The sequence below is a fragment of the Ammospiza caudacuta genome, chromosome 3 (assembly GCF_027887145.1).
Source record: "Ammospiza caudacuta isolate bAmmCau1 chromosome 3, bAmmCau1.pri, whole genome shotgun sequence".
Taxonomy (NCBI): Eukaryota; Metazoa; Chordata; class Aves; order Passeriformes; family Passerellidae; genus Ammospiza; species Ammospiza caudacuta.
In genome coordinates, this window is record NC_080595.1 from 81,891,839 (window position 1) to 81,908,402 (window position 16,564).

Genomic DNA, 16,564 nt, shown 5'->3' on the forward strand with positions numbered 1-16,564 from the left:
AGAAATTACAAAGCTTAAAGAAGAAGAAGCAAATGTAGGAAATATTAAAGCACAATTTGAGAAACAGTTGTTGAATGAAAGAACATTAAAAACCCAGGTAAGCAAATATATTCAAATGCATGTAGACACAATGTTCATGAATCAAATAATTTTTAATAGAATACTTTGCTTTATAAACTGTTGATATATACCAGTATTGCTTTATTTGTTTTTGCTCTGAAAGAAAATATGTTGGGGTTTTTTCCCCCTTCTTCTAAGTAGACTTTCAGTGTAGTAAAACTGAATCCTTATGATTCATAATAGAGGAACTTCTAATCCAGATGTATTCGACCAGCAGAAGCCTTCATTTCCTTCAAATGGTTTGATATGTTACTGGTTTCAATCTTGATTTATATATCTGATTTTAATCAGATATATATTTATATATAATTTTATATTTCTGATTTTAATCTAAATTGTTTTTTAGAACAAGTGGCATTTTAATACAAAGACATATTTTGAGTCTATGTAGTGAAAATGGAAGGGATTCTTTAAATGAGTGAAAGTGCTCACACAGCTAATGCTTGCTTCAAGTAAAAAGGACATCATTACCTTCTTTTATATTTTGTGTAATACATTGAATTAAAGCAAGCTTGTAATATTGGATTGTAGAGATCTTAATTTATAGTTAGAAGTGCTTGGTTATAGATGGAGAGAAGACTTAATTCTTCACAACTTAACTCTATGTATTTATTAGTGTGGTTTTTGTCACTTTTTTCTTTCCCATGGGAAGGCTGTGAATAAATTGGCTGAAATCATGAATCGCAAGGGTCCAGTCAAACGTGGAGCTGACACAGATGTACGGCGGAAGGAAAAGGAAAATAGGAAGCTGCATATGGAACTGAAGTCTGAACGAGAAAAGTTAACCCAGATGATGATCAAGTATCAGAAAGAAATAAATGAAATGCAGGCAGTAAGATACTTTTGTAAATATAAACATTTGAGTATTTTTCTGTAAAGTCTTACTATTGATACAGACTTTAAGGTAGCATATCCAGTCTCTATTTTTGAATTTCCCCAACCAGAAGAAATACACAGAATGTATATTGAGATTGGCTAGAAATTCTGCATAATTTTCTCTGAGTAACCAAATATTGTGATAATAGGAAATCTTGCAATTTATCCCTGCAGCAAATAGCAGAAGAGAGTCAGATACGGATTGAGCTGCAGATGACTCTGGACAGCAAAGACAGTGACATTGAACAGCTTCGCTCCCAGCTGCAGTCACTGCACATTGGGCTGGACAACAGTAGCATAGGCAGTGGGCCTGGAGAGGCTGAGGCAGATGATGGATTCCCTGGTATGTTAATTTTGTTAATATTTCTGCATTAACTAGGTTCATACCAGTGTTTTTCCATAGATACCGGAGTATTAAATTGATGGTCTGAAGATTCTGTGATTCTCATCTTCATCTATTTCTACTATCTTACCAATCCTTTGACAGTGATCACTTGCTCACCTGCTAACTAAATCTGTCTGTTGTAATACTTCACCTTATATTTATTTAAAGAAATTTTTTTAAAATTCTGTTTTTCTCCATTAGAACTAAATTTTTTTTCACTTTATTTTGGTGGTTACTTTGCAATTATTGTGTGTATGTGATGAAATGTAAAACTAATACTCTCTTTAGCGATTCTATTTTGACTTCTTTTCTACTTTTCCTCCTTTATGCTTTATGTTTAGTCCATATCACTCAATCCCACACTATGGAATCCATGTCCTTTACCTATCAGCACTCTTCTACCTCTGTCAGTATTGCCACTAAGCCTTCCAGTTCTCGCATGCTTCTTGATTCCGATTCTGACTCAGAGGAAGAGCCTTTGTCTTGTTCCCACAGCCCTGCAGAAGTTGATAGCACAGGTGACACCCCTGAGAACTGTTTGGTTTTGTTCTTATTGTGTTGTTTTTTGGTTCAGAACTAACACTATTAATACATAATGAAAGACTCATAAACCAAATCTGGCAGATAACATGCTGCAGCAGCAGTAAACATTGCCATCAAAGACATGAGAAAGTTTGCATGAACAAACAACTGGCCTGTTTTCTCTAAATGTTTGCAAATGCATGCTGACAGTTACAAACCCACCATTTTTATTGAGTCATTGAATAAATTAGCCTTATGGCTTGTTTTCAAGATAGCTCTACACAGTATCTGCAGCTCTCTGTATGACCCTAAGGTACTGAACACCAAAAGGTCAAATCTTGGTGTTTAAGTGAAGTGTGGAAATATCTAATGGCTCGCATCTAAACATATATCATTTTCTTGTAGAAATTCATTGTCCTGAATATTACATTGTTTTGTCTTAAAAGTATATTATGAGTGATAAGGCTCTGTTTTATTAATTCTATATTCATTTTATGTGACTATACATACACCCTTTTAACAAAGCTTTTGTTTAGTGTTAATGTTAAGGGTGGTTTTTTTATTGCATTCAAATGTCTCTATTTCACATGAGATTCCTTTAAAGTGTGAATACCTTTCCACTCAAGGTGGTAGGACCTCTTTTGGTATTTTGACATTACTTCATCAAACTACAGTAAAGAATTTCCTCTATTTCCTCTATTTTCCTCATTCTCTGGTTTTTGCTTTGAAGCTTCTAATGAAAGCTTACATACATATGTATTTTTTCCTTGTTAGCTGCTGTTGTGGTATGTGCATGGATTTGTTTTGTTCTAAAGTAAAAATCTTAGCTAAGATTTTTTGCTGACATAATTACAAAATATTTGAGGTAGGATAGTGTCCTAGTGTTTATTAGCATGTATTTTGAGAAGTTTGGAATATTCTGCCCTTTTTCTGATCTGTTAGTATTGAATGGATACCAGAATTGAAAAACTATAATGAGAAGCTGTCCATTTTGTCTAATTTAATCTGTATTACAAGTTACAGAGAAAAATAAGCAAATAATATTTGAGGAAATACGAGAAATATGGATTTTTTTTGCTCTACTTCTGCTTCCTGGATATGGGGTAGACTATTTTTTGTATCAACCTTATGCTTATTACACTTTCTATGAAGTGTAGTTGAAAGGAACAATATAAGGTGGCAGGTATGAGGCAAAACAAATGTTACAGAACTGTTTCATGTACTTGATATGTTTATTAAAATAGGTCTTCAACAGCATTGCTTGTAGGGCAATAAACATTGGAGACAGTGTGTATCTGTGTATCTTGCTTTAAGTCTCTCTAACACAAAAAGAATTCTATTAATATCTAGTAATTATTTGTTACACGGTGTTAAACATGGGCAGGAACATGCAAATGCCCTCTGATAAGAAGAAAAATAGTTTTGGTAATTTTTGAGTATGTTTCTGCTGGTTCCATGGTTTTGTCTTTATTAATGCTTAACACTTCACTGTTTTTGACTCGGAGGTTCCTCAGCAGTAGTGGAGGTTATCTGCTAGGGTAGGAAACTCATTAGAAAAATATTATTGCAATTAAGTAGTTCCCCTTAATAAAGCATAGGGAGAAGAAACACTTGTGGTACGTGCAGCTACAAAAATAGGGTGGAAGGGTATGTGATCCTGTGTATTACCAAGCACTGGGAAAGTGTGATCCTGTTGAGCTTTTGGTGGCTGCTGAAATGTGTGTGTCAAACCACAGCTGAGCTCTCAATACTATGGATAAATCAAACCTGACAAATGTGCCAGTGTAATATAAAATACTGCAAGTGTGTGAAAGGGCAGTTGAATTCAGGCAAGGCCCAAAAGTTAGCTAAAAATTACTTCTTTTGGATCAGAAAGCCCAGGAGATACAGGCAGAATTAGAGAAAAGAAAAATTTAGAGACCAAAAAGTATGAATTAGAATACTAAACTGACATTTCCCCCCATATGGCTTATATAGATTATTTGTGGTGATAATTTGCCTTTTTTTTGGTCTTGGATTGAATGTTGTGTGGTCTGTACTAATATCTTTAAGTGCTGTTGTAAAAGGTAATGGTCAATAGACATAAGGCTTTTAAGACATGAAAAAATTACTAAAGGGAATGTGTGTGCTATAATTGCAAGTTTGTTCTTTCCCTTCCTCCTCCTACTACTTTGTGATTGCATTGCTGGTTATTGGCTGTATTCAATGGTTCATTATTTAATGTATTCCTGAGCATTTACCATGATAAACTTGGCAAGATCTAAACTGTTAAATAGTTCATCTTCTCATGTTTGCTCTCTTGCTTTATTATTGATGTTCAATAACTTCTAAAATGCACAGTAGTCTCAATTTTTTTTTTTTTTGTCTGTTCTTTAATACGTATCTTTTTCAGAATCAAGATTGGAAGGCTGGCTATCAATGCCTGTTAGAAATAACACTAAAAAATTTGGATGGGTTAAAAAGGTAAGAAAACTAGATATATTATTTTGTTTCATGCATAGGTTCAACTTTAAACTTACTGTAGGTTTTCAACTCTTCAGTTTTTCTATGTTTTCTCTCCTTACTTAAATGTATAAAATGTGTTAACTGATATAGTTACATCTGAGAGGAGCAGCTTAAGACAATTGCAATAATTTAAGACACCTCTTTGTATAGCCAGAGGTGAGAGCAGTCATTCATGATCTTCAGATGTTTTTACATGCCATGAGCATTCCCATCAGTATTACACAGCTGGATTTAGGCAGAGTCTGGAAACAGATGCTCTTGACAATTTCTTTATTTAGGAGTTAAATACTAAAACCTACTCCTCCTCTTTGTGCAGCCTTCATTTGTTTACTGCTTCTCAGTAACCTCTATGATGAGTCTTTGTCCAAAATGTAACATACATATTTTCATACAAATTTCCTTACTGCTGCCCTACAGTTAATTCTAGGCAAAATACTTCCAGTAGGACATCTTTTAGGTAATGAGCTTTTTACTGAACATTGCTAGCTATTCTGGTAAGTATAATAGTGATCTTTTTAAATATGATCTCTATTAGCTGTGACCTGCACACATGAAATAGGCAGGAGGACAGTTACTCTCTCTACTAGTCCAAGTGAAAATTAAATCAATAAAATAGAAAGGAAAAGCTTATATCCTACTTTCTTCCTGACCTTCATTTTTGTTTCTTCATAAATATTTAAATATGTTTTAAAATCAGTTATTCTGATAATATAATTTGATTTATCAGGTAATCAGAATTTTGTTTGTTATGCAATGAATTCCTTGGCATGGACTTGGTACTACCACTGTCCACTTAGGTACCATTTAATCAAATTGTAGAAAAATATTGCTATAACATATGTGCTAGATAATTGTTGTGACATGTTTGACATCTGTGATGAGCTGAATTAAAACATGTTTTATCCTTTTTCTCCTAACAGTATGTAATTGTAAGCAGCAAGAAGATCCTGTTCTATGACAGTGAACAAGATAAAGAGCAATCTAATCCCCATATGGTATTGGATATAGAGTAAGTATTGCCATGTGTGTTTCCTTCTTCTGATCTGTAGGTGAACTCTGTTGGAAAGATCTGTGACCAAGGGGCTTTTTGAGGTCTAGTCTGGGAGCACATCACATGGGACATGGCTTTTTTAATCTGAACTGTAGAGCACCCACTGTGGTGCAGAGTGGGGTTTGCTGTAGGCAGTGGTGCAGGAGGAGCAGTGTGGGGCTCAGACTGGTGCACTGAGCCCTGGTGTAACTGAAGTGCCCCCACTGGCTCAGCTAGACCTGCCTCACACACACTTGGGAGTGGAGCATGTAATGAAAACTGTAGCAGAGAAGGTATCATTTTCAGTGTTCATGTATTTTCTCCTACAACATGGAGATATATAACCGCCTTACAGGGGGGTTATATAGGTAATTTATTTTCTTAATAAATGCAGAATGTGGTTATTCAGAGCATGGGGAAAGGATTGTGTTAGAAAGGTGCCAGCAGCCATTAAAGTCACAGGATGATGGTTTCTCAGTGCTTCCACAAATGTAGCTGGATGCTTGTGACTTATTTTTATTTAGAGTTTTTGGGAGTTCATGTGCAGGGTTGAAAGACAGGGCTTTACCAAGTGATTAGAAATCTGTACAAACTTGACAAATCTTTAATGGTTCTAAGCCTTAATGTGGTATGTTATATCCTAACTTAATCTGTCATATTTATAATTGTGGTAACATTAATTTTTGTCCTTATTAAAACAATTTCTTATAGCAAACTCTTCCATGTCCGACCAGTCACTCAGACTGATGTGTACAGAGCAGATGCCAAGGAAATTCCTAGGATATTCCAGGTATTCATTAATAAATTAATGTTTCTAGTGTAATAGACATGGCATTTCAGACATTGACAAAAATACTGTCTAATGAAATATTTACTAAGAAATCATTGAAAAATCATTCCTAGTATACTTCTTCAATCTTTGTACTTAGATAACGACTCTCAATTTATATTTGCTATCTCAGAGTATTGAGATTATTTTGCTTTCATTCTAGATCCTATATGCTAATGAAGGAGAGAGCAAAAAGGAACAGGAATTTCCTGTGGAGCCCATGGGAGAGAAGTCAAATTACATTTGTCACAAAGGACATGAGTTTATACCTACTCTTTACCACTTCCCAACCAATTGTGAAGCTTGCATGAAGCCCCTGTGGCACATGTTTAAACCTCCTCCTGCTCTGGAATGTCGCCGCTGCCATATCAAATGTCACAAAGATCACATGGATAAAAAAGAAGAGATTATAGCGCCTTGCAAAGGTAAATAGCAGGTATTTAAATATGCAGATAGTGCTGGAGCCACAAGGCATTGGTCTGACACCAACTGAACATCAAGGTTGGTTTGTCTTTTGTTAGTACATGGCCATCAGCCCCTTTCCGAGGGTGTCTCCGTGAGGGTCACTCTGCTCTGGGTTCATGGCACGTGGCTGTGGTGTGCATGTGCCTGCTGTGTTGTCATCCTCGTGCAGCAGAGTGTGGTGGTTGTAAGGTGCTCACACTGCGTTGTGCTCTGCTGTGGGAAACAACAGCGCTATGGAAGGGGTTACATGTGGTGAAGGTTGCTCCTTGTGACTCAACATTATATAATTTCTTAGTCTCAGTCACACCTCTTTGTCTTCCACTCGAATGTGCATCTTCCACAGTACTAAGCTGTTACTCTCAAAATATAAAGAGGGGGCACTGTCAGCAGCCATGAAACCTACTGGTGCATTTTACTTTTGACCACTCTGCTGATTTCTCTGCTTCAAGTATGAGAGTATCCTAATCTGACAGCTAATTTTTGATGTGGAGCCATGTTTAGAATAATAACAATATTCATTTTTATTTTTAAAATCTTATTACAGTGTACTATGATATTTCTACGGCGAAGAATCTACTACTGTTAGCTAATTCTACAGAAGAACAGCAAAAATGGGTGAGCCGACTGGTGAAAAAAATACCCAAGAAGCCTCCAGCACCAGACCCCTTTGCTCGATCTTCTCCCAGAACTTCCATGAAGGTACAGCCAAACCAGTCCATCAGACGACCAAGTCGACAGCTTCCTCCAAACAAACCAAGGTGACACAAGAGTTGCTATTTAATTTATTGTTCTAAATGTTTTACTGCAATTGGTTTAATTTCTTATTCAGGGTAGAAGGGCTCATGCTAATGTCTCATGATCCCTAAAAGAATAGCCTAATCAGATTCTTCTGATTGGGTAAAAATTGTCCATGTAAAAATCGTTAGTTTACTGCTGATCACTTCAAAGGAGCAGAATCCTATGTGCTGTGCTGTGGAAGTTGATAGCATTCTGCAGGTAGCATTTATATGATTGTGCAGGGCAGTTTGTGGTTTTTTTCAGTTTGCTTTTTTCATCACCTGCAGTACTAGTTTATATTTGTTTCTGTCAGTTCCCAGTGCTGGCAGCCTGTGAAAAAGTTGGTCTCACTTATTTTGTTCATTGCAGTGTTCCAGTTTAGCAAAGGCTGAACATTTTTCCCCAGAGAGGTAATTGGGCAGTGCCTAGACAGGATTGCTGTCCTTTGTTCTGTGACCAGACTGGCACCAGTATCTCAGGTGGCTGGGTGAGACCTGGGCTGGGTGTGTGGCCAGAGTTACAGTTGTGAATGCAGGGAAGCACACTTGCTGTGATGCTGCTATTACCACAAAACATCCTTATGCTATAAAGCATAAGGATCTTAAACAGATACTGGTGTTTTAATGGGTGGAAATGCATAGTGGAAGGACTTAGAGTAATTTAATTCCACTTCCCTCCCAACCTTCATACAGTCTAATTTTTGGTGATTTAATTTACATATTTTAAAGAGAATCAGACCTCATAATTCAGATTTTAAATTAATAGACTTATTATAATCATGAAGGAAAAAAGCTTTTAAATCACTTTTTAGGGACCAATTATTGAAGCGTTTCTTTGTGCAAAAATATAATATCAGTGATAGGACTGAAAGCATGAATCAGGAAAACATTCATGACAATTTGGGGGACAAGTAGATCACTTCTGCATATTGTTTACAGTCTAACTTAGAGGTGTTACTCTGTTTCTTGCTGTTAACATATAAAGGTATATGATAAATTCTGATTTTTTTTCAATAGCTTTTTAGGTGTTTTGCAAATAATTATTTTTCTTCCAATACCCTGTTTTCAGTCTTGAACTTTGGTACAAAATGCTTTCATAGCATAGTATTTACCATTCTGTACTGGGGAAAAAGGAGGGGGGTGAGTGTTTTTGTGTGTAAAGCATGTAATTCTTCAGTTTAAGTTTCCAAGTGAGCCTCACAAATGTACCTAACAGAAGAAAAGTGTAGTTCTGTGAGGTCATGTCACCTATTACCAGAATAATGCAGGTCTGTCAAACCAGTGGAAATTTGTATGGATTTAAACACCTTTAATTAGAAACCACATACTCATAAATAACTGTAATTGCTATGGTAAATTTATATCTCAGTGTGGCTTCTATGAGGCTTTTGTGCAAGGGCTTACCATATGAAATAATTAATTTTCCTTTATGAACTTTATGAAGAATGGAGATGTAGTTGCCAGTTAAATCTAGGGACTGAGCAGTGGGCCCTGGCAGCCACATAGGTTCTGGGACTGCACCAAGAGGAGCACAACTGGATGGCTGAGGGAAGAGATTATACCCCTCTGGCCACTCCATAGTCTGCAGCACAACCCTGCCTCCACCTCTGAGCCCCCAGATTCAGCCAGACCTCAGCACACTGGGGAAGGGCAAGCAGGGGCCACCAGGATGTCAGAGCAGAGGCCTGAGGGAGCTGGGCTTGTTGAGCCTGGATGATGGACATGCCCAGGGGCTCCCATAGCAGCCTCAGGGGAGGGCATCCAGGAGACAGAGCCAGGCTCATCAGTGCTGCATGGTGAGAAACAAGGGGCTCCCCTGAACCAGGAGACACTCCAGCTGGAGAGAAGGAAAAGCCAATGCAGAGAGGGAGGCCAGTGAGGCTGGACAGGCTCCATCCCTGGAGGCTCGCAACACCTGACAGGACAAGGCCTTGAGCATCCTGGGCTGGTTTTATATCTGACCCTGCTTGGAGCAGGTTCCTTCCAAGCTGCCTGGTCCTAAAAATGCTGTCCCTGCTAGGAATTTCACACAACCACAATGATGGCTTTCATGGCTGTTTTTCTTCATGAGGGTTTAAGAAAGGGCAAACCAGTTTTTCATACAGACCATATAATTTCTGCTCAGCCATTTGGTTGCGTCATGCCAAATGGATAATTCCAAATTGAAAAAAAAAAAACAACTTTCATGTATTTTAATTCTTATAAATTTAAGTGTAATAGCTATAGTTCATGTAACAAATGAATATTGAGCCTTTTCAGGGTTATATCACATTTAAAGGCTTAAATAGTTTAAAGCCTGAAAATACTAATTCCCCTGAAACCCATTTTGTTTAGAACATGTGATTAACTGTATTAAACAACGTAACATGTTTATATTGATGCTCTCTTAGGGTAAGGTTTCCATGCCTGCATCCTGTGCTTGGCATACAACCCTAATGTGGATCCTTCAGCTCACTGGAGAGATGACTAGGCTGTGTTTCATTTGTTGTAGCTATAGCAGTTGAAAAGTTAGTACTTAAGATATTAGAACAGAAAGAGATGAGTGCTTCTAGACAATGATTCACCTCATCCCAAAATAAATGCCTCAGATAAGTAAAATGACTCATTTGCTGACAGGGTTTGCCTTGCTTGCCTTCTTTGTTCTATGGTGACCATACAAGGAGCACAGACAGTGAGGCCTAGACAACAAGTTGATAAATCCTCTTTTTTGGCATTGCTTAACTTTAAATAACAAGCTACAGAATAGCTTCACAGTGTAATCACCCTTTTTTTGGGATACAGTAAAATCCTGCTATGTTTGTTTGTAAGTTCAGATGAAGTGCTATCTTATTCAGTGTTCTTTTCAGCACTCAAAATTACTTGATTTTATTGGAAAAATTGTTAGGTTTGCCTTATTGTCTGGAAGGGGATAGCAGAAGAGCATAAAACCACCTTAGTTAGCAAAAACAACAACAAAACAGAAAGCAGATAATTTTATAAAAGGTACATGTTGGTCTTTCCTACTGAAATTCTAGGGGAAAAATCAATATGGTAAGAGTTCTGTATTGAATAGAATTATTTTTGAGATGGATCTGCAATGAATGCAATATTCATAACTTTTATGAACACTAACTGAATCTTCATACTCGTGATAGGCAAAGGAACAAACCCACCTACCTTAAACAATCTTTCAGTTAAAAAGGTTTAGTGATAGCAAAAGGAATTTTCAAGCCTTTTATAGAAGTGTGACACTCATTAAACATCAAACCCTCCTGTTGCAGATTACTTGATCTGGCATTTAAGGACTGGGATTGGTCCTTTGATGATGTTGATGATATTGATGGTGATGATGATGATGACGATGTTTTTGATTTCTGAAGAAGTATAAGGGGTAAATCTAAATAGAGAGGAATGGATTTGTTTGCCTTTGAATACAGCATGCTATGTTGGATTTTGTTTCTCAAAGCAGAGAAAATACAAGATCTCATTTTAAAATTTTAAATAGAAAAATGAGATTCTGTTCATCATATTGAACTTTTAGAGGAGTCATTTTCATTAAAACAAAGTTGTTGCCTTTGCCAGTGTTTTTATTTTTCTAATTTTAGATTTTTTTTTCAAAATTCATGTCTGCCTGCCTGAAAAAAACCCCAAAACTGCTGTTTTCAGGGTCCTTGCTCATCTCTAATGCTAATACTGGGAACCTCAGCATTGAATATTTGAAGGATAAAAGGGAGATGGTAGCAGTTGGATGTTTAGCTGAAGTAGACTTGGTATTTACTTTTCATTTCTAAGCTTTGAATATAAACTGGTCTATGGCTAGCAGACATGAAATCACTGGAGTTCTGCATTTTGCTTTTCTACCTCTGTTCTGAAGTGAATTTGACTTGGCTTTCCTTTGCAGTGCTGTGCTTTCTGGGTACCTAACCAGGCATTTGGCAACTATGTAAAAAGATGGGTTTGCAGCTTCTGTGGTGTGGTTTCCTTGACTGCTTTAGAAACATCCCGCTGTTGCAGTGATCTGATTTGTCCCATGGCTTAATTCTGGATGTCTTGCAAATAGCTTTACCTTTTTTATAGGCCTCAGGATCTGATCATTTCTGCAATCACATTGATGCAATCTTATATTTACACAGAAAAAACCTAAATGTTAAATGCCTAAGAATTGTTTTAAACAGTATGTGAGGTATGTCTCAGCTGTATAACAGTGGCACTAGGGCTGCTCCTCTGCTGTGTGCTCTGGGAACTCAGGAACCAGCTCTGGCAGAACTTAACTGGCTTAGTGTTCACAGTAATGAGCATTATGTTAATTAAATATTCTGCATCTTTGTGTATTAAAAGCTTACTGATCACTAATCCTTTAGAAGTAACTATTAGACTGTGCATAGTGTACTTTACCCTCATGTACTGCAAGGGGGTTTAATTGATTTGGGATTACAGTGTGTAAGGATGTGCTATACTGGAGTAATGTTGCTATTGGATGCAGAGGAAAGGCGCTTCTCACAAGTACAATGATGAACCCATCTTAAAGGAAGACTTTGAAGAAGTATATTTTTGTCAGATTTATATTTGTTGCACTTACTGACCAAACTTCCTGCTTCTTTTTCAGCTAACTGCTTTCCGTGAATGCAGACACAGTCAAGGTGATCATTTTCTTCCCATTACAGCAAGACTGAAACATATCCCAAAATATATTAAAAATATATATTTTCCTGAGAGATTGTGCTATATATATCAGAGGTTTACATTTTTGCTGCAATATAAATTACTAATCTCTGAGGGTTTTCCTGTATTCTCCCAAGTGACTGATCAGTTGAGGAATGGTTGGTAAATAGTCAAAGGATATGTTAGGTAACCTTTTAAGCTCTGTTCCACAAAAGCTTTCTTGGCAAGACACATACACTACATTTCATAAAAGGATCAAGAGGAATGAGTATTGCAATGGAAGAAACTGACTTTTCAGCTTTGGTAAAGATGCCACCAGCATGTCTGCACGTAGAACCGGAGGAGGATCCACCACAGTGATAGAGACTGCATCTGTGAGAAGTGACCATTAAACTGTGTAAATATATTGTACTGTAATACTGCAAGAGGGGTTTAAAAATCTTTCCACTTTATTTTTTTATGCTTATTAATCAGATACCGTTACTTATTGCAGTTGCAACTATGCACTTGTATAAAGCCATAATGTTGAAGTTTATATCATTCATACACATCTATCCGAAGCTGCATGTCAGTGTTCAGCAGCTAGTATAGGTTTGAAGTATATACTAGTTTCAGCTAAATCATCATGGGCAGTCCCCTTGTACCTGTCTAATTGCCTTAATTTAAATTTTTTTCAAGCTTTTTTTGCCCATTCTTTCTATTTAAGGAAAAAGAAAGTTTACCAGCTCTTAGGATGCAGTTTTGCTTTGTGGCAGAAAAAATAGTGCACTATTTTTACACCTATTAAGTATATCAGTGTCAATCTATTTTGAATGTATATCAACTGGTTTTAAGGGTGGAGAAGTGTTGGTTACAGAAACAATGTCTGAGAGCATGGGATTTACCAGACCATTTGCTTGTACATGTAACTGCTCATCCAGCCCTTTTTACAAACCTCAGTACTCCTTATTGACTTATATTAACCCTCATTAAGTGCTATGAAACTTCATTTTGCCTTGTTTTTGCATACTCTCCTAGATGTGTTTTTTTTTTTTTTTTTTATTTCTGGAAAATAAAAGAATCTGTGACTATTTTTACATTTCACAACACAATATCTGAGGACTGTCACAAACTTTAAGAAAAGTGAAACATACTGTAGATGTATTTTAAAGTTTTAATCTGGTTCTCTAGCACATAGCTGTAGGCATAGATAAAAAATTCAGTAGTGTGTTTTGAGAACTGATAGCTGGGAAGAAAGGGCCTCAGAGGCACTTATTCTGACTTTTTTTTTAACTTGGAGTTGTACAAAAAATATAATATATATGGGCTCATTCATGATGTGTTCATAATTATCCCAGAAAATGCATGTTTTTTACAACTACAGTATGTGATGTTAAACATATTGACAGTAAAAAATGTAGTCTCCTATTTGGTCTCTTTATATATATATAAATATATATATATATTTAGAATATATATATATATATAAAATATTGTGTGGGAGTGCAGTAATTTAAAATATGATCTAACACTTCAATGAAGGAGGACATTTCACTTTAAAATTTTGTTTGTTTGTTTTTGTTTTTAAAGAGTGTTGAAATGTTTGGAAGGATAGGACCATGTTTTATTTAACACTATCATGAAAAGTGGACTTGGAAACACTGAAATACTGAAAATTAATAAATATATTTACATTTTGTAACCTCTACTACAGTTCAGCTTAACAAAGCAAGAATGTATTCAGTCTTCTATTTATGTGCTCACAAAGTAAAATGTTGTTTGTGAGTTCTTAAATTCAAAACTAAAACTTTCATATCATTTCTGTTAGGTATTATAACCCAGATACAGCTACGGTGGTTTTTCCCTGCTTATTTTGATTTACAGAAGTACGGTATATTTTTAGATAATGCAGATTTGCATAGAGTACAACATTAAAAATGTATACAGTAAAACTGTTTCCATTCACTGAATGCATAAATATTTTATATATATATATAAAAAAATGTTACATTGTGGGAAGTTCTATCCTTTTCTGAATTGGAGAATATTATATATATATATATTTTTAAATAAACTATTTGAGTAAGGTAAAATAGTTCCTGAACTTGAGAAGCTGGTAATTAATTGAAATATTTAAATCTAAAGATAACTACTGCAGCAGATATGGGAAAGGCAAGGGCTGCTCCAAAGGCAGCCCAGCAAAGGCTGTGTGTTTGGAGAAAGAGCAGATTCCAGGGAGCTGTTTGGCAGCTCCTCCACTGCTGGGGCTGGATCCTTTGCACTTTCTTTCCCTGGCTTGCCCTCATTTACTGTGAGTCCACGGGGCCCTGCTGAGCCTGACATTTTAGGAGATGTACTATATGATAGTATTGCTAGTCCCAGTGTGAGAATTCCATGCTTGTACAAGCAGTCCTTAGCTGTACGGACAGCAGGCTGTGCTGAGATGGAGTCAGGGAGCAGTGCAGGAGCACTGGGCTCCTGTGCTCTGCCCAGAGCAGAGCTCACTTAGCACAGCTTCCTCAAGGCCCCTGGGCTGAGCTGCACAAACCTCACTTTGTACCCAGCACACAGAAAGAAGGCAGAGCTGCTCTTCTGTTCTTCTCCCTTATCCTGCTGTGAAATGCAAACACCTCTTTAATGCTAGTTCCTGGAGTTTTGTGTTGTTTCCTTATTGTCTAGTGGTGACATTTTAATATTTTTGAGAGAAGGGCATATTCATGAAGTAAGGAGTATTTGACTTGAAAGTCACTGATGTTTTATTTTCTTTTTGTTACAGTCTTGTCCTAAGCAAACAGGACATTTTTATGGCCTGAATGACTTACCTATAGAAAATTCTCCCATTGCAAGTCCTTTTGTCTCACAAGCGTACAGAAGTGGTATAGCCAAGCTGCAGATTAATCTTCTGGAAAACCAGAGGTCAGACTTGGAGCCAGAAGCTCAAGGCACTTGTACAGAAATTGCTCCTTAGTTCCCAGACCCAAGAGCTCACCAGAACAGAAGGACAGGCACATCCCACTGAAGTTACCTTGTCAGGTGTCAGAAAGACCTTTCTGCAATGAGATTCCCACTTCTGTCCTAGTTGTGTGCTGCAATTCCCTACCTCTTGTGGTCCCTGCCAAAGTGCAGCTCCTCCAGCACTGCCAGCAACCCAGCACCAGGTCTGCTTCTAACTAGAGGAAAACTGTGGTGGTTCTTGTGCTTCTGAGCATGGCTGATGCTGTAACCAAAAACATGACACAGAATCACAATAGGATGTAGGACTTGGAAACATGCAGGAGGCTCAAGATCTTAGCAGTGGCAGGGGCCAAATTTAAAGCATCACTGAAATTTCACTTACTTTCTCTTACTGCCTCTTGAAAACATTGAACCTCCTACATTTTGACAGGCATTCAGTGGCTCTCTGAAGGCACCAAGGCCAGGAAAGCTGCCACTGAAATGATGGGCTTTTTCTCTTTAGTTTCTGGTTTGTTTCTAATGTCAAGTGATCATTAGAAATTTGAGCCTTTCTGTTTGTAATCTTACAATGTATTAATTTCCCATCTAACTTTGAGAGAATCATCCTTAAAAAAGAATTATATCTTTTGGTCCCAAGTGCCTTTACCCATCCTGTGCTTGTTAGGTTGTATATGAGATGCTGCTGTGAAAAGTGGGAGCTTATATGAAAGCAAACTTCTTACCTACATTGCTCATACAAACCCTTAATCACCTTCTTATTCTGTTTTTGAGGCGGAAGAACAAGGTCCAGTTCAGTAAACTGGAGTATTTCAGTCTCCTCCACATTCCTGGGCAGTTTGCCTTGACATTCATGTTACAATAATGAATAATTTATTTTCTCATGTAATCACAGAATACATCAAGTTGGAAGGGACCTATAAGGATCATCGAGTCCAACTCTCTGATCCTCACAGAACTACGTAAAACTAAACCATATGACTAAAAGCATGATCTAGACACTCCTTGACCTCTGACAGACTTGGTGCCTTTCTCAGTGCATTACAGTTTTTTACAAATAATCATCTCTGCACATAGTACACTTTAAATTGAAAACATTTCTTATTTTTTAAGATAATCTTCTGAATCATTTAGGGTTCTATCAGAATCCCAAGGATCACAGAGTTTGCCTGCTGCTTTGAAGTACCCCTCATGAGGGTGGGAAGGATTCTTCTTTCTAATCTCCATAAAAGATATTGATGGAGTGGTTCTGAAAATACAATTTGTGTTCGATGTTGAAGTTGCCTAAAAATTGGACAGGTGTACATGCTCAGACATTCTCATCTGAGAAACTGGACAAGTCTACTGCAATGTGTGTGGCAGAGAAGAACACTCAAAACACATCCAGCCTAGTTCTCCCCAGAAACTACTGCAGTGAATGGAAGAGCTGTAGCTGTAGAAACATAGCTCTTAAGAAGTGGGGATGTAGAGAAAATAATGTATTG

At 37.0% G+C, this 16,564-nt stretch overlaps 1 protein-coding gene across 2 annotated transcripts in view; it reads left to right on the forward strand.

Annotated features, from left to right (window-relative positions):
• The window catches only part of ROCK2 (Rho associated coiled-coil containing protein kinase 2), a 97,403-nt gene extending 81,672 nt beyond the window's left edge, over positions 1-15,731 (forward strand). Inside the window, exons 24-32 of one of the 2 annotated variants that reach the window (XM_058802903.1) lie at positions 3-97; positions 773-952; positions 1,171-1,339; positions 4,296-4,366; positions 5,329-5,417; positions 6,150-6,228; positions 6,431-6,692; positions 7,277-7,490; positions 12,094-15,731. In XM_058802903.1, the coding sequence (XP_058658886.1) occupies positions 3-97; positions 773-952; positions 1,171-1,339; positions 4,296-4,366; positions 5,329-5,417; positions 6,150-6,228; positions 6,431-6,692; positions 7,277-7,490; positions 12,094-12,097 (1,163 nt within the window). In that variant the 3' untranslated portion in view covers positions 12,098-15,731. Of the gene's footprint in view, positions 1-2; positions 98-772; positions 953-1,170; positions 1,340-4,295; positions 4,367-5,328; positions 5,418-6,149; positions 6,229-6,430; positions 6,693-7,276; positions 7,491-10,768; positions 12,036-12,093 lie in introns of those variants that run through there. The other variant, XM_058802904.1, reaches the window with a different exon arrangement.
• The last annotated feature ends 833 nt before the right edge of the window (positions 15,732-16,564 follow it).